This window comes from Gymnodraco acuticeps, unplaced genomic scaffold, assembly GCF_902827175.1.
Source record: "Gymnodraco acuticeps unplaced genomic scaffold, fGymAcu1.1, whole genome shotgun sequence".
NCBI lineage: Eukaryota > Metazoa > Chordata > Actinopteri > Perciformes > Bathydraconidae > Gymnodraco > Gymnodraco acuticeps.
In genome coordinates this window covers 1771835-1794050 of record NW_022990276.1, presented here as the reverse complement: position 1 = coordinate 1794050, position 22216 = coordinate 1771835, and the positions used below count along the sequence as shown (strand labels likewise).

The following is a 22216-nucleotide window of genomic DNA, read 5'->3' as shown; positions in this document are numbered from 1 at the left end:
TACTTATATGATTCTGTTTTCTTCAAGGTTGTATTTTGTTGGTCGAACGCACTTATTGTAAGTCGCTTTGGATAAAAGCGTCAGCTAAATGCAATGTAATGTAATGTACAGCTGTTTTATTCAATTAAATGAAATTCAAATATATTTATATAGCCCAATATCACAAATCACATTTGTCTCAGAGGGCTTCACAAATCAACAAACATGAATGATAATACAGTAAAATGACAAGATAAATGTGAAAATACCAATGAGTGGGTACATAACACAATGACACAAATACAGTTAGAATACAATAATTACAATTCCATAAAACGAAAGGTCCATGAGGATGTTTAAAGTGGACCTATCATGCTATATTTGAATGATATATTGTAGGGCCATACCTATATAAAACATGTCTGCGAAGTTTTTTTTTCAAAATACCAAACAGATCATGCATTTTAGCCATGCCTCATTTCGCTCTATTTGCTCTTTTCCAGCCCTGTCTTCACAAGGGCTGAATCTGTGAGAAGTCTTCTTCGCTGCTTTTGTGGCAGACTACAGCGCCACCTACAGGCCTGGCATATGTACTACAGCGTCTCCAGCGCTTTCGAACGGCAATGGCCGTGGCTGCCTCCTCCTGATAGGTGGAGAGTTGCCCATATAGGCGGAGCTCCTCATTTCTGACGTCAGAGATATTTCAAATCTGTATCAGTCTGGATCAGATCCGTTGCAGCCCCGTTTTTAGAGATTTGGGTATGGAGGAAAAGAGAGAGGGTTGTGTTTTCTGACACTTGGTGAGTTCCCTGACACACCGGGGACACATATTCATGTATAAAAGACGTACAAAAGTGCATTTTGCATGATAGGTCCCCTTTAAATCAGAATACCTTTATTAGTCCCACGGAGGGGAAATGTGCGTAGTTACAGCAGGAAAAAGAGCCACAGACAGCTTAATGTTACATATGTTAAATATGTGACATGCATTAAAAAAAAGTACTAAGTTATGATATAATACAAAATTAAAAAGTTACATAATTTAAAAAAAATACACATCCTGTAACAGTTCTTAGGATTTAGCAGCCAGGTATATATTACACAAAATGGAGTTTAAACCAGTCCTAACTGTACGCTGTACTAAAGAGGAAAGTCTTCAGCTTACTCTTGAATGTGTGGACACTGCCTGCCTGCCTAATCAACACTGAAGGTTGGTTCCATTATTATTGTCATCATCTCTCCTCACCATTAATAACCTCCTGCCGTTTGGTCTCCTTCTTGCTGAGGCTGGACAGAGCTTCAGGAGGGGCCAGCTCCCTCCAGTTGGTCGGGTCCTGCTCGAACTCCAGGAGGCGGGGCTCCAACTCCTCCAGCTGGGGGGAGGGACTGGTGGGGGAGTTGCCGAGCCCCTCAGGGGGGAGAACTGGGCCATCGAAACTAAGGAAAGAAAAGGAGAACGATTAATTTCACTGCTACAATACAATTCAACTGATTGAACAAACACTGTCACTAGTGGAGGTTGCTAACCCTAAACAATAGCTGGTTGTATTTCTAAAAAAGGCACACCAGGTATGTGTTACGCTAGATAATATATGAAAGTGACATTACTCGCCAAAATATCTGTCGGATAAACTATGCACCATTGTTTTTGTTGTTATGTTTAGCTTACATCAATAGCTGCTAGTAGTTGCATGTTAGGATCAATATTACAACATCGCAAAGCTATTTCACTATTATAATGACAACAGATGAGGATTTAGGCTAAATAAAATGGGAGATTTTAATTACTACTTGTATGCTCCGAGTAAAAAATGGAAAAGTGCAAATACCTGTAGGTTATCTGTTGCCCAGCTATGGTCTTATCATTGTAATTATTCATAAACTTTCAATCACACCACTTTAAATTGAAGTGTTTCTGTTTCCGGCTTCTCCTCCCCTTGTACACTTCCGGGCATTATTTGCACAAAGACGCTCTGGACCTCCATGATGAAAAAGAATAGCACAAAGATATATTGAAATCTCTGACTTAACTGGACCCCTGTTTTCTTACTCTGTCTGTTGTACTGTTTCATGATGTTCCCCTCTGACAAATGACCGTGTAGTAGGGCTGCTCAATTAATCGTATTTTAATCGCGATTACGATTATAGCTTGCAACGATTACGAAAACAACGTAATCGAAATAAAAAAAATTGGTTTGGTTTTTCAGTTGAATTATACTTAAAGTTCAGGGTAATCAACTGTTAAAAACATACTGTTCACATTTTTTTCTCCAATAAATGGACGATTTCAAAGTCAATGAATAATCGCATTTAATAATCGCAATTACAACTATTGACCCAAATAATCGAGATTATGATTTTTGCCATAATCGAGCAGCCCTACCGTGTAGTGGATCTACAGTCAATTATCAGGTAGTTAATTAACCCTTAATAAAAGGCTAAGACACATCATGCTTACTTAATGATCAACACTGAGCTCACTCAATAATCGTTCCCCTAAAGAGCGACGTCACTGACCTTTCACTGTTTAACTGTTACTCACTATCCCTCGGTGCATTCAGAGGTCAGCAGTGAATAATGAGTCAAGCCGTCACATTGATTCCTGAACGTTTTGTCGGCAGGAGGCAATGGGCATTTGCCCTTTCAAAATCATTCAGTAGATATCCTCATAAAGGGATCTACCTATTAGTTCTGAATGAGCTTGTCCCATAGACTGTATATATAAAGGTTAGTCGACTCTTTATTACCAATGATTCTGTTTCACTTGTTTCTGATTCTTTTAAGAGCATACACATGTATTTATATGTTATAACAATACCCAGTATCTCATTGCTGTATTTATTTTATATTCAGATCTTTCTTTTATCTTATCCCAGGGTTCATACACTTTTTCACCAATGATTTTCCATGACCTCTCCATGACCTTTACCTAATTTTCCATGACCAAAAACATTACTCTTTCTCAGCGGTACCACTGGAAAAGGTTTATTTTAACATGGAACAGGAAAATAAGGTCTGAAACATGTTGTGTCTAAAACAAATCAAATAGTAGGCTTACTAGCTCCTACACACTAAAGCAACTAAAATCTCTCACCAGCAAAACACCTCATCAGTTAAATGCCATTTTACGTTTCATTACTATACGATACAGTATTTATTATCATTATAGTATTACTATTTCGGCGATTGGATAAAATATAAATTATATTTGATGCAACTTTAGTTACATTTCCATGACTTTTCCAAAACTTTGGGGAAAATATTGTTTTCCATAACTTTGCCAGGGCCTGGAATTTGTATTTTGAATTTCCATGACTTTTCAATGACTGTAAGAACCCTGTTATCCCATATTACATGTTTATTAGGGTGGTCCTTAACATTGAAAGTGGGAAAGTCTAAGCTCCAACCTCCAGAATTAATTCTATTAGTCAAGAAAACTCTCCTGGTGAATGTTTTCTCGACTAATAGAATGAATTCTGGGGGTTGGAGCTTAGACTTTCCCACTTTCATTTTAACCTACGTGAGGCTAAACGTCAAGGTTGATGAGGGAGGGGTAAATGTTGTTGGAATTTGAATAAAATTCACCAGGAGACTTTTCTTGACTATCATAACGAATTCCGGTGGTTGGAGCTTAAAATAAATGAATTTGAAAATGTACATGGCACTAAGGACCACCCTAATGTTTATACAGTTTAGGTGCCAGGAACTCAATATATTGGCACATTTTATTTATCTTTTAATATAAATGTTACACTCTAATTGTTCATAGATCTAATTGCACATTAATACTTGTTATGTTTATATAATACATTCCATTTTACTTGCCTTTTTTTACTCTAAAATCGATCAACTGTCATGGAAAAAACAATTTCCCCCTGAAATGATTAAAATGTCTGATTCTAGTTCACTTATTTCCACATTTCCCTTGCACCAGTGGGTGACTTGCAACCTTCTCTTGCACTATTTTATTTCTAGCACTATTTCTATTTGGTTTTATGTCTTAAGTTTATTGTGTGTGGGAATTCAGATTGAAATTGCAAAAACTATCCTAAAGCTATTTGACAAAAAAGCCTTTCAATTCTGAATATTAGAACGGCTGCTGTCATTCTGTTGTTGACAGTCTGTCCCTGCTGTGCACCTCTCAATCAGAGAGGCATTAAGAGGGGGGTTTGTCCATCTTACGGATGGAGGTGGTGGGGGATGAGCATGACAGGTGTAGGCGGCTGCAGGTCCACATCGCTACGGGAACGGGACTGTTTGGCCCGGGAAGAGCCCCGACGACGAGAGGGGTGCCGGTCCACACGGGCACTCTCACTACGAGCCACTTTCCTACTGTAGGGAGGGAGAGTGGGGGGGGGAGGCATTAAGGGAGAGGGGAGGAGGAATTGGGATAGGAGAAGAAGTCGGTGAGGAATTTAAGAGAGGACAAATGGATACGAAGAAAAATGGAGAAGAGGCCACAGGAAGGACAAGGAGAAAACAAGAACAAAAATATGGAAAGACAAAGAAAATGCCATAGAATGGAAGAAGGAGGTATTAAAAGTGAAAAAAATAGAAAATATCAAAGTCATATGCATTCAGTGTGCACAGACATTTGTGTTAATCATGAGGGTAAAGAGGAGGAAACATTATTTTAGGTACAGCCAAAGAAGATTTACACAAAAAAGAGATGTCAAAAAATCATATCAATAAAAGATAGAAAAGAGAGAAGATGAGTGACAAATGAATATGCATGAAATATGACATGCATATACTGGATAGAGTATGCTTCATATACTGTAGGCATGGTAGGACTGCATTACCAACACTTTCTACATGAGTAACACTGAACTAAGTACAAGAGTATGTTAGGAAGGAAGCCATGCCTTGCTTTGACATAATAACTGTACTATGGGCGTTCCTTTTACTGGTCACTTATATTAACATTTCTCCACACACCGTGCATTCACATCCACTACAAATAATCCAACTGATCTCAACAATCAAGCTTACTTCGATTCCTTCACACGTCGATACTTGCCACTTAGTGTGTTTATGTTGTGTATCAGGAGTGCATGCATGTATGTGTTGTTGTTTTTAGTCTGTAAGTGTGTTCTGTATAAGGCCTGAAGCATGTCCATGTGACTCAGTCAAGGCGCTGACACCCACCTTGTCTTGCGTCTGTAAAAACACGGGACACCACATCGTTACACAGCCGCCTCTCCCAACCTCTTATCACAGCAGCAACCATAACATGCATATGCACACCCCAACATCATGTACTAAACTGGTTGTAACCTCTGTCAGAGTAGCATGCCGAATGAGACGCCGAAGCCCCCCGGCAAAACATGTAACTGTGGAGACAAGCAGGACAAAGGACGGGCCCTGGCCACGACAGACGGAGACACCTTGGAAAGCACACGGGCGAGCAATACAAACAAGTTAGTGTCCATGTCGGACTATTAACTGAATGGCAGCAAGGTGTGAAGATTAGCTACCTTGTCTTAAATCTTGCTGTCGACTTATACGTCAATCTTAACTTGTTTTTTTGTATATTTTTGCAAAGCTTTAGACAAAATACAGTTTGATATCTAAAATGGCAGACCTTTCACTGGATAGAAAGCTGCAACAAAGAAAGCCTCATCTGTAGTCAAGGCTATATCATCCGTTATAAAGTCGAGAAGAAATCACCAGACAAACCTGAAGTCAGATCTGCACAAACAATGCCTTTATATGCAACAACGAAGCTCTGTTGTAAACATGAGGAGATGCACAACAGGACGCACACAGAAACAGGACAGAGGTGTTAAGGAAGAGAGCAGACGTGCCATGATGAGGAGAAAAGAGGGGAGAGGGCATGAGGGAGAGGGAAGGCAGAGGAAGGGAACATGGGGTCCGAGTCCACCTGGCGAGGGTCCTTCTCACACCTGCAGGCTCTGTTAGCTAGCGGGCAACAGGCAGCACGACAAAAAGCACACGGCAGGGACAGACTGCTGCGGGAGTTTTACCACGCTCCCTCAGCACGAGCACACGGGCACACGGGGCACACGGGTCACCCCCCCCCCCCCTTCGGTATTATATCTCTTTAGAGTCTTTACACCTTCCATACAGTCTCATTATCTGATCTTTTAACCTGTTGTTTCTTATGTTATGAGACCCTACACTGCAGTTATAACCCCCCTCCCTGGACGCTCACCATCTCCACCCTCCTCACCTTTCTTTCTCCACATTGTCCTCTGTGGAAGTGTCCATGGGGAAGAGGGGCTCCCCGACTATCAGCCCTCCCCCGAGCCCGACAGGGGACACGTCCCCCCCTTCCGACTGGCATGGAGGCTCTAAGCGATTGCTTGAGAGACCTGGGAGGTTAGAAAAGGAGGCGAGAAAACACAAGAGTTAGAATTATTATAAAAGTTTGTTCTTTCGTCTATTAAGTGAAAATATGTTTGTCTTCAATATCTGTTTAGTTTATTTTTGTTTGTCTTTTACTTGTAAAAAGTTTGTATCTAATTAAAGCATATGTGACCCGCTCTATCGAAATCAGTCGGAAGTCGTAACGGCTCATTTAAAAATAAACGGGTGTTCTGTTTGATTTTAAATAAACAAAGTGTTGGCTTTCAGAATATGAGACTTTTATTTCCAAAATCATACGATAAATACATTTTCGAAGCTTGTAAAGGGAAGATGACAGCTCTCACTCTCACTCTGCTGTTCCTCAGCGCCGCCCCCCTCCCTCCCGCTGACATTATGAATGTAAGGCGTATAGTAATCATAGATAACACGGCAGGGTCCGTGAGAGATTGTTTTCATCTGATTTCAATTAAACAAAGTCTTGGCTTTCAGAATATTAAACTATTTTCGCCAAATTCAGGTGATAAATACAACTTTGAAGCTTCGGCATAATTACAAGCGGAGAACGGATTAACTTTACGTCACAGCAGGCATAACAACAGCCGGTGTTTCTCCTGAGTGTTTTCACACACACACACACACACACACACACACACACCACACACACACACACACACACACACACACACACACACACACACACCACACACACACCCACACACACACACACACACCACACACACACACACACACACACACACACACACACACACACACACACACACACACACACACACACACACCACACACACACACACACACACACACACACACCACACACACACACACACACACACACACACACACACACACACACACACACACACACACACACACACCACACACACACACACACAACACACACACACACCACACACACACACACACACACACACACACACACCCACACACACACACCACACACACACACACACACACACACAAGAACAGTAGTCCAAATGAAAATATCTTCCCTCCCTTCCAGAGAGGAGGAAAGCTAGGAATCTCCTCTTTCCAAAAGTGTATACAACTCAAAATGTATCTTCGGGTCAAAGCGACTGATTTCGATGGAGCAGGTCACATATGTAATGTATCATTTAAGATAATGGCTTTTCGTCATAACCCTGAGAGACTGTCAATGTATTTTTCAGTACAATAATGAAAGGCATTTGTAAATATGAAGTAGGATAACGTTCTTATTTGGTTTTATTATATAATTATTGTCTTTGTATTAAAAAAAATTCTCTAGCACGCTGATGTCTATTTCTGTGAGGATAAATCGCTTTCATTTCATTCTTTTGGTCACATAAAGTGTAATTGTCTTGGGTTTAAAAAAAATTATTTGATTTCGACATTTTTGTTTTTACATTTTTTTTTTCTTTATGTGCAGGAACATATAATATTCGTTACAACAGTTGAGTGTGCCATCGGGCAAATCATAGACTTTTTAATGTTCATTTCTATGATAAACGGTAAGCGACTAATAAACTAAAACATTTTAAGAAAGCCGGTCTAACGGTCTAACTCAAAATGAAATGATGCATTAGGTGCATGCTAACAATTCAAGCTAAAATAATGAACATGGTTATTATTATTATACATGTGTTATACATGTGAGCATTATCGGGAGAATGTTAGCATAGGATTTTTACGCTACTTTGGACAGTCTTGTGAATTTCTCAAAGATATATATATATTTGTTTTTGTATTCGGGATTGTGGGAAACGGTATTTGGATCTCTCTGTCTGTACAAACAAACTGAACGATTGACATAAAGTTGACTTTGACTTGATAGGATGTTCCATTATACAGCCCTATTATTGACTTTAGTCTTGTTCCTCAAATGATCATAAAATAAAATGGCTGTCTGAAATCAACACATACAACACAGTCTAGTCAAAGCAGGCTTACCGTCCCCATGTGAAGACTCAGGGCAGTTGATGATGCTGACATTGTTGCCTGACCCATCATTGACCTCCAGCCCAGGCAGGGAGGAGGGGCTTCCAGTGGAAACAGACTTCCTGCTGGGGGCTGAAGGCATTGCAGAGTCAGACACGGACCCTCTGCCGGGACCCAGACCCTTTCGCTCCGGATTCACCTTCTCCTTTTCCGCTGAAGAGAGAGGAGGAGGGCGACAAGTTTAACAGAGTTGTAACAAAAGAGGAACGATGAACCAAAAGCACGTCAGTGAGTGAGAAAAGGTTTTTGTGAGACAGACAAACAAACAGGATGAGTATGGTGCAATCAGGCCTCTGTGGTAAATGAGAGGGTTAGTTCAGAGAAACACCCACAACCCTGGAGACGAGATACGTGCGCCATGCGGGAGGTTTTTCTGGCGATTACAAAAACAACAAGACAGCTAATTCGTCAAACAACCACCCTGAAACACAGACTCATCTACACAGTACCCCACCCAGGACTCCCAGGTTTAATTTGGGACATGCAGACGCAGATGGGTTGATTAGTAGGGATGTGACCATCCTACAGATACAAACTCTGGACGTTTAGTACCTTCAGCCTCCGTTTTAGGTTTGACTTCAGCTGTAACAGGAAAGAAGGTCAGGACAATGTTCTCACATACAATATCCAAATTCAAAGATAATACATATATTTATTTCAAAGGCCAGTGATACATACTTTTAAATGTCACTCACATATAGTCAGAATTTGAAATATTACACACAAAAAATGTAACAGTATCAGTGGCGAGCCGTGACTTTTATACCTAGGCCATCTGACTCCCATTCCTTCCCTCGAAAAAAAATAAAGAAAAAGAAGAGTTATTACGTCACAGCGTATACTTCAGCGGAATATCAAAATAACGGCCCGGGGTGCAAAACGCATCAATGACAGCGACCCTCTACCACACAAAACAACACCTGTAAATAACCCAATTTGTGTTCTTTGGAATTGAAAAGGATATTGCATTGTGTTTGTTACTTTCGTTGCAGTTGTATGTCTTAAGTGTAATTTGGCATGCTTTTATTTTGAAGGCGAGTTTACGCTGTTAAGTTGTTGTTGCTATGGAAACAAGAAAAGCTTCACAGCGGGCGGAACTTGTCATAAAGTCCGCGATAATAAAACCCACCCATTTAGAGGGAAGATATGATTGGTCAATTGTACTGTCATTTGACATTACTCTCTCGTTCAGTTACTATAGCGGGCCCTCAGTGAATTTACAGCAGGACCACCAATCAGCTCCTATCTTCACCTCGCAGAGACGAACTTCTTTCCTTCACATTCAAACAGAAACTCAATAGGCAGATACGAAGAATTTATTTCTTTGGTAATGTTATTTTAAATACAATTAAATCAAGTTATTTTGGTAAAACTAATGAAAAATATAACGAAAACAATATGTTCTTTCTAGAGGGCCCTGACGGCTCGCCACTGAACAGTATAATATAGCTCATTGTGTGATGTTTCTTCAATAAGACACCAAAAGCAGATACTTACTGTTGCCTGCGATCCAGCTGGGGATACCCGGAAACACTCCTCTGGGTTTAGCCTTTGAGGATTCATCCCTCTTGTTCTGGAAAGACAATAAGTAAAATGTGAGAACTCCAGAAACACAAACGCTTCCCCAAGCGGGGCGTATGAGGACAGGGGAGTGCGTGTATTGTCTGCTTAATCTGGTTTCACTGACAGAAAGGGGATGTTATTATTCCACAGAGCTGATTTTATTTTACCTTTACCAGTTTACTCCTGAAGAAACCTCCTCTGGACTTCTTACTGTCCACAGCTCTGGTTTTCACCCCGAGGTGCTTCATGTAGTAGGCCACCGCTGAGAAGATGGATTGGCTAGGGAGGAGATAGAGAAATGTATTCATTGTTAGAACCAATACATTGTTTGTTACTAAATTATAACTTTTTATGCAAGATGTTTTATTTGATTATAATTACAAATATTGTAATTCATGGTTATGCAATTCTCATAGATGGGTACATTCCTTTATACATGGAGAAATAGTAATAGTGTTGTTTTACTTTATCTAAATGTATAGTTAAATGGATAAAGTTTGAAATATAAACAATAACAGAAATAACACACAATAATAATAATATTAAATAAATATTATGAGAATATAGAAATTAGAAAAAAAAGAAAAAAAACTTAAATTATATAAGTGGTATAATAAATCTTTGAATTATAAGAAGATAAAGAAAATAGTACAAAAAAAAGTTAAAAAGGAGAAAATTAACAAAAAACGTATTAATTGTTTTTCAACTACTATATTTCACACAAAAGCTAAAACGTATATTTGCATAGTTTCTGGTGTCACTGATGCAACAAATGGAAAAGTGCAGTTTGTTAGGAAGAAAATGAGATCCTCGAATGGGGAGAGGGATGAGGCAAACTGAAGAGCTCCAGACAGGGAGGAGCGGGAGTTAAAACGAGTGGGGAGGAGAGAAAAGTGAGGAGTTGGGAGGAAAAGGACTGAGGGGGGAGCGTCTGGGGATCTGCGCTCAACAAAAGCACAGTCTCAGTTTTACAGAGCAGGATGAATACCCTGGGTGTTTCTCAATGTCTAGGAAGGATGCTCCAGAGCCACTATTTCAAGGATGCTACGTCATCGAGTGCCGCCGAAGGACTGTTCCAATGTCGAGCATACTTGGAATTCTACCGAGCCCGGCGTACTTCGTTGCGGGAAATTTCGAGGCTGCACATGAGTAGACTCCGCGGTCTTAAAATCCCCACAATGCTTTGCGCACGGACCAATTTCTAAATCTTTGGAGGAAATCGCGCTCCATTTAAGGCAGAGCGCACCTGTACGGCCCTTCCACACGGCGGCGTGCGTTGAAGCTTCAACGCTTCTGCCCATTCACTTTGAATGGGGTGACGTCACACTTTGCCGAACTGCATTGTGGGAGCGTTGCTTCGCTTTGCTCGCGTTGCTCGCTTCAAAAGTTGAGCAATGTTCAACTTTGGACCGTGTGGACGCTGCGTTAGCCTGTTCCACAATTCTTCATTTTCCGAGGCTAGGAAGGATTCTTGCCTCGCTTCTGAAGCAAGTGACTCGGAGGGACATGTCCTACCAAGCAAGCCTCCTCAACATTGAGAAACACCCACTGACTGCAGCATAAAGAACTTGTATCACTAAGGACTAGAAGTGTTCAAAGAAAAGCATACAAAACTAAGAAGTGCACGATATGGTTTAATAATATTACTGTACATGTGACGCATTTATCAGGAAGTAGAAGAATGCATTGTGTTCTTTTTACCAGATAAAGCTTAACGCAGTCACAACGTATTACACAAAGTACACATATGTACAAAGGTCATTTCCTCAACAAAGAAAATCAATTGAAATATGTTATGATTAGTTCTTGGTGCCACAGTATGCATTCTTGTGGTTTGAGCACACTCAGGCAGAAATCAAAGCAGAAAACTCATGCAGATATTTCAAACTTAATAAACAAACTTACCACTTTTCTTCGTCCATGACAATTGTAGGTCTGAAATAAAAGAGACACGCGTGATGTTACTGTTATGAAAGTGACAACAGCAGAAACAGAGCCCCTCATGTTGCAGCATCCCGCTCACCTATTCTTTTTAAGTAGCATGTTTCCTTTCTCTCGCTCGACTGATTATTAAGTGTGTTTTTGGCCGATGGAATCTGAAGCGCCTACGTTTTTCCTGATCCAACTCAAAACTGATTGTGTTTGTATTGTATTCAGAGCACAAGCTTTTGAACATATTCTAAAATGTGCAAAAAAAATTAACAAAAAAAAGGATCTTTCTGTGTAAAGACAAATCTACTAGCGCTCTTTAAAATCTGCAAACCAGTCAAACTATTGTCTAAAGTTGATCTGCTCTGGTTTGTCTCTCTGGGAATCTGTCTGCAAAGGAAATCCGACGTCAGGAATGATCCAGCACCGCGGAAATATCTATTTAACCGTGTTTTAGTCTGATGCAACACACAGGCAACACAGTGGAAATCGGATACTCATGTTTTGAAGGATGGGAGGGGTTTCCCAGGGATTCCCCAACATAATCCAATCAAATAGCCCGGCTGCCTCAGAAAGACCAATGAGAAACATTCGGGGCGAGGTCGCTGTGTTGTGGTCGGATGAGGGGGGGGGGGGGGGGGGGGGGGGGGGTTGGACGGGGGTCAGCGGGTGTGAAAGAGGGCAATAGAGAGATGATTGTCAGGAGGAATGAATGGAGGGAAAGTGAATGAACCGTCTGTGCGTTGGAGATAGAGCTCAGAGTGTGTGAGTGAGTCAAAGCTGAATGATCATGTCTTTGATTCACAGGCTGTCTGCGTCCTCTCCGCTGACAGCATGGTTCTATCCGCGGCTGCTGCTGCATCTCCCTTCATTTATGTGGCTTTTCCCTCTCTGTTCTGACAAGATGAAGTTAGACAGTTATCTGCTCCTCGCTGGCCTCCTCTCTCTCTCTGTCTGTCTGTCTGTCCGACTCTCCTCTTGCGGAGGATAACACATTGTAGTCGGCCACGGGGTCAAGGATGGATTAACTTTCCCCCAGATCTCTTGCTTTCTTTCCTTAACTGCGTCCAGGGCAGCATCGATAACCCTCTGGCCTTTTCTCCCCCCCCCCCCCTCCAGTTGGCAGGGTGCCAGGCGAGGGCCTTCCTGCCAGCGTGGCACTGCTGACTCCATCTTTTCCTCTCTGCCTCATCGCTTCCTCCTTGCTCTTTTCAACTCTCTTCCAATGACTGTTCCCCCTCCAGATGACTAGTTCGGTGAGCTTGATTTTAGGGCTGCATGATTTGGAAAAATGTACTTATTGATGTGCATTTGACCTGATAATATTATCTTTTTTTTTTAAATGCCTTTGTCTGAATGTCTTTCATTTTTGTAAAGCACCTTGAATTGCCTTGTGTTGAAAGGTGTTATATAAATAAACTTGCCTTGATATTGCAATTGCAATGTGATTAACGATATTGGAGGGACTTCATTTTTCTATTTATGATTGAAGAATACATTAAGAGGATATGTACCAGACAAACATCTTTAAAGTCTATAAAATATGATTTGTAGGTTGGGATATCTCTGCAGCACCACAGTACTTCATTCAAAATGTTATTAACACATATTTAGCCTTTAAGAAATGTTGCGCTTCCTGCGATTTGAATATTGTCCATATTGCGATTTTCATCAGATTGAAATGTCCATGCTTTATTTGATCTCCTTCTGGATATCTCTCTTTTGCACTGGATTGGTTGTGTGCACATGCTAATGGTGTATACCTACTACACAGTTTGTAGGAAGTGTGGTGCCAGCTTCAGAGGGCACCGGTCCAAAAGGGCTGCTTTCCATCTTTTTAATCTGACAGCCTAATCATCCTCTCAGCTCTGAGGGGGAGCAGCAGGGAATAGAGAGGACACTGATGTCTTTTTTGTGTGTACAGCTTTTTTATCCGTCATCCGCCTCATTTGCCTGATTTATACAGGTTTTCAGATAATGTGGTAATGCAAACATGAAAGGGACTGTTTGTTTTCTTCCCTCTGCATCAGGGTATATGCAGGAATCCTGAAGTCAAATGTAAAACCTTTTAAGACCTTTTTTAAGACCCTTTCCGTACATTTTAAGACCTCATCGCCACTTGGAGTTCTAACCGGTTACCTTGGCGACACACTTTACCTCACATTGACTATATGCAGTGTTGATTGTCCTTCCTCCTTATCTTCCAACCATTTGGACGCAAACTTGCATTTCCCCGTAACGATGTTGTTTAACAACCGGCGTAAACGGACCTTCGCGCTATCAAGCAGTGAGCGTGCGATGTCCTGTTCAGATGACGTCAAATCCAACGGGATGCCATCAATAAACTACACAGAATCACACCTTGGAAAATGCCCTTTAATACTTTTTAATAGCCTTCATTTTCGCTAAATTGATTTATCAACTTGTAATACTTTTGAAGACCCCGCAGACACCCTGTGCATCCATATCTTTACATGTTGTGTTCTAGTTGTACCTCAACCATGACAGAACATATTGGATAATAAGACCATACTCTAATTTATGTTATACACATTTATTTGAACCCTTAAAAAGGATTTTGACTTACATTGGTGGGCACTCACTCATTCCTGATTGCCTCCTTTGCAAGTAGACACTACTAAAGCCAACATCTCTAACTCGCATACATATTGAAATGCTTTGTAGCAGACGCATTGGTAAAAACAAACACTCACTGCGTCTCGGACATCTTGTCCAGCAGGTTCTCGGCCACAGACCTCTCCTTCATCTCTCTGGGGATGCGGTTGGTGGAGTTGTGGCTCTCCACGTCGCTGAGATCAGCCTCGCTGGGCGTCATACCCATCATCCTCTTCTGCCTGTGCACGACACAGCAAACAGGGGCAAGAGTTTGGTAGGGTTCATGTTCAAAACAAAGAATGAATGTAGTATACTAACTAAGGTTTCCCAATTCTGTGAGCAAGGAGCAGACTCAGAATATAGATGACGAGGGCTGCTCAGTGTATTTCCGTGCCTATGGCTATTCATCAATAGAGAACTTTTTTAATTAACGACAAGATGCTAATTCTCATGGTGCTTTCCGTGATGTTTCCTATGGTGTGCTCAAGCTCACTCTGAAAGCCCCATATCAGGGTACTTTCATGAACATCTTAATCCAAAGCAGCCCATCTAAAAGTTATAATATGAACACTCAAAATCATCTTATGCATATTTTAATTTTAGATGTTTCATTTCATATTGATCAGCAAGAACTGAAGCTAATTGCTATCTTGAAATGAAACTATAATGGTGAGTTGTAGTTAAATGGTCAATCTATGTAAAAAAAGTGTCCGGTGCCTTGCTCAAGGGCATCACGGCAGGGCAGGAGGTGAACTGGGACCTCTCCAAGTAGCGGGCCACACTCCATATTTAGGTCTGGTCAGGGACTTGAGTCCAAGCCCCTACTGACTGAGCCACTGCCGAACTGGTCATGAGAGGGTGATGCAATAGTTATGAGATTACAGCTGACTCGTTACTGCTCCTAGTACTAGACTCCTGGTACTAGGATGGGTTAAAAGCAGAGGCCAAATGTCACTGTGTGCTCTGCATGTGTGACCATTACAGAGGGTCCCTCCGATTCTATTTCTATGGAGTTTGGGATGAGGATTCTTCTCACCTGAAATCTTCCAGCTGCTTGGCCACTTCAGCCGCCTGCAGGCTCTGAACCTCCTGAACGTAACGCCTCTGGGTGTCCTCGTGGAGCAGATCTGCACGGGTCCGTTCTTAGGGAGAAGGGGGATTGAATATGAGGCGTATGTATCGGGGGCTGAGGTGTGTGTGCATAGAAATTCATATATCATATTCCAACTACTTGTGTATAGACTCTTCTTGCACTATTTCTATTCTACTGTATTTGTATTTACTTGCACTATTTTATCTGTTTATTGTTGTTGCACCGTTGGAGGAGCCTGTGACCTAAGATTTCCATTGACATATCTACACTGTACCTTTGCGCACGTGACAATAAAAGCCTTGAATCTTGTATTCTGACAAAGAAAATAACTTACCCAATTCATGGGCTACATTTGGTGGTAGTGCCACTCGGAGAATCTATATCGTGGAGGGAAAGACAAAACAGGTGCACGGACATGAATCGTTTGTTTATATAATATGGTAAATATGAGATTATATATCACATATTTATAAGAAGACTGAATATTTTTGGACAATGTGATTCTTCCTTAGTTTATTAGGTACACCTATATAACATGTAAGCAATCTAATACAGCCGTCCTGCAAAAAAGGTTATAATGTTCAGTTGAAGGACAGGGTTTCGATTATTTTGTCTATCCCATTCAAATCAATAAAAGGTTGGCTAAATTAAAAAAACCTGTATAATGCAATACAGGTGAACAGGAACACATATTAAAGCCCGTAAAACAACCATGAAGTTGAATTAAAACCTCTTTGTACCAAAATCAGTGCTAAATTAGGAATACATAACAAGTGGCACGAGTGCAGGAGTGTACATGTATAATGGGTTCTTTGTTATGTGTGGCCCAAAGCAATGCTGTGTAGTATATTCTGATGTGTGCAGTAGCTACATATCACCACAAGGGGGCATTTAAACACCAGAAATAACCCAACAACTACAGGGAAACAACCGTCCACATATGAGAGACTGAGCTGTGTCACTGACATGAAAATAACCACACGGGCCAAGTTTAAGTCAATGGGTTTAACAAAGATGAAGGATCAAAATAAAAGGGGCTTTCCCACGATCCTGACAGGAAGCTGAGGGGTTTGGGTGAAATACAGACAGACAAACAGAAAGGGAGTGAGAGCAGCACAAACCAGCTGGGCTGACAGACATGTGCAGAGCAGGAAATATCACAGAGAAGTGACAGAGGCTACGTGTGCAGGGAGGAGTAATGGAAAGTGACACACAGAAACGGAGAAGAGAGTAAAGACACAGCCGTGCGCTCACAAACAAAACATGAGCACACAATGTCTCTCCTGAGTTTAACTATAGACTACAGCTGTGTGGTATATCAGATTCCCATCGATACAACACAATGAGAAGAAAGTCTAATATCTGTGTTGCTGTGTTTATCTGAGTAGATTTTGATATAATACGCACCGAACACTGAAAGAGAAAGTATTAGCCATTAACCGACACAAATCTTTTAAGTTGAGAACCAGGAAAACAAAAAGAAGATTTAAGTCTGCCGGTACAGGACTATGATGGAGGCGTTTCAAACCATGGTGCAAACATGAGTTTATTTATATAGGTATATACATATTTGTATACATATTTTTATATATATTTGTATTCGGGATTGTGGGAAACGGTATTTCGATCTCTCTGTCTGTACACACAAACTGAAAGATTGACAATAAAGTTGACTTTGACTTTGAATTTCAGAACAAAGTCATTTCTTATTCTGTTGTTATTTTAACATACATTAGTGCTGCTCAAATGTAAGCTAACACGTTTCAGCTCACCATGAGAAATTAATACTGTAATGATCCTATTCAAACTAGTTTTGGCAGATCTCAATAAGTTGCACTTAAACTCCTAAACAAGAGCTGTGACATCCTTAACCCCCCAAAACCCACAAGGGACGTTCAAACTAAAAATACGCAGGGCTGAACGTCCAAACACACTTTAGGAAACTGGAGTCAGACGTCATCTCAAGGTCATCAGACGAACTGTGCTTCCTTACAGAAAAGCTGATCAATGCATATTGTCAGAGGGGGTTCCTCTCCCCCACACATGTAACACTCGCGCTTCAAATGGCCAGCGCTCCAACACGTTGGGATCTGAGAAGGGGACCTATCACAACAGAGCCGGCCAGCTAACCAATCAAAGCAGACTGGGCTCTGGTTTCAGACGGAGGGTGAAAAGAGGTGCTGCAGCACAGGTAGTATGAGAGAACCAAAGAGCTTTTTGAACATTAGAGCACGGAGACATGTCCCAGTAGACGAGGCACTAAATACATATATGAACCTGAACATGATCACAATAGGGTCTCTTTAACTCAGTGTGTGCTACTTACTGCCCCTTTGTCCAAGAAGGTGTTGTAGAACTCCACAAACTGCTTCTTGGTTTCTTTGGCACTGAGGTTTTTGAAGAGGTCAGCATGGAGGTAACACAGCTGAGAGGAGACAGGGGAGAGAAGAGCAGTGAGCAGACATTTAAACACATTTTCATATATCCTGTATGCTGTGATAACGCACTCCAACGGTTCTGCTTTACATGCACAATTAACCCAGTATTTGATTTGACATCTCATGTGGTATGTTTTAACACATATGATATATACAAATATATTTCACCTGACCCTAGAGTCAAGCTGCTGACATAAAATGAACATGTGCTGTTCATCAAAACACAGACACTAATTGGGTGATTTAATCATAATCACAATGAGTCGTAAAATAAAAGTCACTGTCAGCCATCCATGCACATCCCTCATCTCAATAAGTCATTAGACACGAATAACTGCTGCTTTAAACACTGCACTTCTTAAGTTTGGGTTTTCTACTCTCTACGTGGAGCTCCATTAGGTGAAGGCGGGGGAGTCAATGAGAGAAAATGTGTACTATTGTCTATATAGCCATTTCAAATCCACTCTTTAGTAAAAACTCAATATACGTGATGTTTTATACAAACTACGGATGCACAATACATCTTAAAATGTGTCTAGTAAAAGGTGCAAATCTGACGCTCTGAATATCTCAGTGTCCCGCGCTTGGCCAGCTGCAGACAAACGTTGCCGTTAAACAGACCTGCAGTGTAGCATTAACTGGTTTCGTATATACTTTAGTTTTACGGCTAAACTAAGACTTCTTTAGAAGCCGTCTGCTTGTTGTGTGTACCCCAAAGGACTTTGTTTACCAGTGGAGCTGCCAGACATCTCAGTTTATACGACTCAGTAAATAAAAGTGTATCATGATCGAATCAACAAAAATAAGACACAGGTTGTTGTGCAGTAGCAATAAGAAGAAATGTGCAAAATACAACATGTTCAAAAGCACATCCTGTGTAGTGATGGTGTTGCATTGTGGGGGTTGTAGTCCTCACCAGGGGAGCGGGTTCAAACTGTAGGATGACATGTTGCATGAAGACCAGCAGGTGGGTCGGCCGTGACTTCAACAGATCGATGTTGTTGAAGTGTGTGCACTGGTCCTCCGTCACCTGAGACACAGATCAGTCCGAGACCCCAGAGTCAAACAATGTATAAAAGAAAAAAGTTGTATTGCAACACAAAACCTTAAATGCAAAGTCATATGTATTGTTATCTGTCCGTTGAAAGACACTGTGGCGAGCGACCTCAGGACAGAACACAGGAACATGTTAACAAAGTACACACTGAGTGCCTGGTTTTAGTAACAGGCAGAGATAAGAAAAACATGGCGGCACAACAGAGCGACTAACTGTGAGGAGGAACCGATAAAGACACAGAGCAGCACTTCCTCACAAAAGTTCAACCTAAAAGAACTCCATAGTTGATCAGAACATCTAAATGGTACTGGGGTAAATGAAAGAAAGCTGCATTTTTCTGTTTGCAATGTTTCTATCAGCTTTGTGTTAGAGGGTTTCTTTATTCTTGCAGAGAGGTTGAAACATATGTTTGTGGATCTGAACAAATTGACATGTTTATATACTTACGAATTACACAACTGTTTGTTTCTGCCTGCCACTAACTGGGGGAATCAGCCCGACTTGTGTAATCTACGCCAGGCCTCACATCTCTTTTCTTTTACTTGTGTAATACGTGTTTGAATTATCAGCAATATCCTTCAGAATGACAGCAGATTACGACAAAATGACTCTCGGCTCGTCTCAGTCTCAAGCAACTTATTTTTGTACTCACATCATTCAGATCATTCTCGAAATCCTCATCCTCAGCCCCGATGATGCTCATGGCTGGGTTAGAGCACTGAGCCCCAAACTCGCCCTGCTATGCAGAAAGAGGGAGGGAGGGAGGGAGAGAAGAGGGGAAGAAAACAAGACAATTAGCTAACATAATGGGCCATACTTTGAACCGGTAGGCTTCCTCTTTGACGTCCTGAGCCCCCGCTGAGCCGAGCCAGACATAAAGAAAGATTAAGGTTTGGACACAGTGAACTTTCCCAGTGAGAAATCACATCAAGCGGAAAGCAGGAAAACTTCCCAGCATCCGATCACGCCTTCCTCGACGGAGACGGAGACATGCAGGCTGATATGTCTACGAGTATGATGCCTTTTTATATGAGCAAAGTAAGGTAACGAAATATAAAGCAGCAGCTACAGGTACAGCTAATCTCTCCTGTAATGAATCATGTGACTGCTGGAAAAGAGTTCTATCAAGTCCTGTGTCCCACATTCACACTTTAACATTACTTTGAAGTGTTAACATCAAGGGGGAATCATTCAGTGTGTAACATTCATTGCAAATAGCATAACAAGTTGAGTTTTCCCTAAAGTTTGGCCAGTTTCTGCCTCTGGAAATTACTTTTCTGACTAGTGTTGTGTTCAAACGCTCCGCTAGCTGCCATGACGTATTCCCTCCCTGTCGAAAAAAAAAGGAACACATCTGAAAAAAATGAAAGGTTATGCCGATCCTTGCTTTTGAAATCCATGAATTGGAAGCAAAATACATCGGAACGGGTGACCGACTTCCCCCCACCTTTTACACCCTACACCACTTCCGTCCCTACACACACACACACACCTAAAACACACAAACAACACAAAGCTCTTGTATTGAGTTCTCCGAAGGCCGCAGACCCAGCGCCGCTATAGGGAACACCCAAACACACACATCAAAGAGCGACGGATACACTGTACAACATTTACCATTGTCCACTGCTGAGTGAGTACAGAGGGCAGAGAGAAAGTGAGAGTGAGTCAAAAGTAATGAGAGGAAAAAGTGAGTCCAATAGTCCCGGGGGGGAAAGAAAAAAGCCTTGAGAAACTTTAAGTTCGGAACACTTTGTTTGGGTTTTCTATTATATAGATTCAGAGTCATGAATAAGCTCTGTACACATCCAGGTTTAATTTCCATACTGTATGCGTGATGGTATTGAGTGAGAGTACCTGAAGGTCATCAGTGTTGAGCGATAGGACCATAATAACCTTCATGTAACCTGAGATCCTCCAGCAGTCGCTATATATCAGAGTCAAGGTTAAAGACCCAATACTAATCTGGAATAACCCACCTGAGAAGAGTCTGTTCTCTTGTTTATATATAATACCCTGTTTTATAGGTTATTTACTTCTTTTTTAGTATGTACTTTTATTATTAGGCACCCTGTCTGTGTAAAGCCCCTGGTTGTCTGTTTTGGTTTTACATTGTAAAGCTCCAATAGTGTTTATGAATAGAGTGCATTATTTGCATTATTCACACTAGAACAATAAAAAACGGTCAGCCTTTAATATATCTCCTATATATAATCCGAAGAGTTTATTAGCAAGATTTGTTTAATAGCATTGTTGCATGAAAGTGACAAAATAATAATAATAACAGCCATCCCTTTGACATTACAATACAATGGGTGTCTAGTATAGGGTGGTTCGAGTTGATTTTCTAAAGCCCTTTTATTTGATTATAGGTATAAATATTATGACATGAAATAACATATGCTGGAACAAAAGCATAATTCATCACTCAGTATCTCTAAAAGACGTTAGTACAATATGTTTTCTGTGTTTGATTTAGGGCTGCTCAATTCATCGTATTTTAATCGCAATTACGATTTTGGCTTGCAACGATTATGAAAACAACAAAATCGAAATAAAACGATTATATATATATTTTTTTATTAATTAATTTTTATTTTTTCAGTTGGATTATACTTAAAGTTCAGCGTAATCAACTGTTAAAAACATACTGTTCACATTTTATTTATTTTCAAAAAATGGATGTTTTCAAAGTAAATGGATAATCGTTTTTAATAATCGTGATATCAATTATTGACACAAATAATCGAGATTATGATTTTTGCCATAATCGAGCAGCCGTAGTTTGATTCCAACAAATAGTAATGTGAAAAGACTGAAATGTGTTTCATTGCATATGCAGAATTCATGCCGGTTTGTGATATGTTGATAGATTTGATTAAAAACTATGTTTGAGAAAATAAACTGTTGTTTTTATAGCGGTCACAGAGCATCTCTAAGTAGTTATAAACATGTGCATGTGTGGTTATGCAGGGTTTGTTAAAGTGTTACTGAGTAAGAAGTGAGAATTCACTTGGTGGTTCGAGGTAATGAAGGAAATGAGAGTGTGTGCATGTTTCGACTGAATACAGCGTTTGTGTACAGTGGCGCTGTGAGGTCAAGGTGAGTTCTGGTAAAGAGACAAAGAGAGAGAGAGTGGTTAGTAAAAGAGAGAACATGTGAAACAGAGATAGACAGACAGAGAGAATGTGTTCA

General features: G+C 40.8%; 1 protein-coding gene across 11 annotated transcripts in view; it reads right to left on the bottom strand.

Annotated features, from left to right (window-relative positions):
• arhgef1b (Rho guanine nucleotide exchange factor (GEF) 1b) overlaps positions 1–22216 on the bottom strand; it is a 53604-nt gene that overhangs the window by 12089 nt on the left and 19299 nt on the right. For 3 of the 11 annotated variants that reach the window (XM_034221653.1, XM_034221660.1, XM_034221656.1), the window contains 15 exons: positions 19674–19760; positions 18881–18994; positions 17853–17951; positions 15861–15903; positions 15470–15575; positions 14532–14672; positions 11794–11823; positions 10056–10167; positions 9823–9898; positions 8878–8907; positions 8278–8478; positions 6173–6314; positions 5128–5139; positions 4162–4311; positions 1226–1416 (listed from right to left, as the gene is read on the bottom strand). In XM_034221653.1, coding sequence (XP_034077544.1) covers positions 1226–1416; positions 4162–4311; positions 5128–5139; positions 6173–6314; positions 8278–8478; positions 8878–8907; positions 9823–9898; positions 10056–10167; positions 11794–11823; positions 14532–14672; positions 15470–15575; positions 15861–15903; positions 17853–17951; positions 18881–18994; positions 19674–19760 — 1534 coding nt within the window. Of the gene's footprint in view, positions 1–1225; positions 1417–4161; positions 4312–5127; positions 5140–6172; positions 6315–8277; positions 8479–8877; positions 8908–9822; positions 9899–10055; positions 10168–11793; positions 11824–11911; positions 12355–14531; positions 14673–15469; positions 15576–15860; positions 15904–17852; positions 17952–18880; positions 18995–19673; positions 19761–22216 lie in introns of those variants that run through there. The other 8 variants (XM_034221661.1, XM_034221658.1, XM_034221654.1 and 5 more) reach the window with 6 other exon arrangements.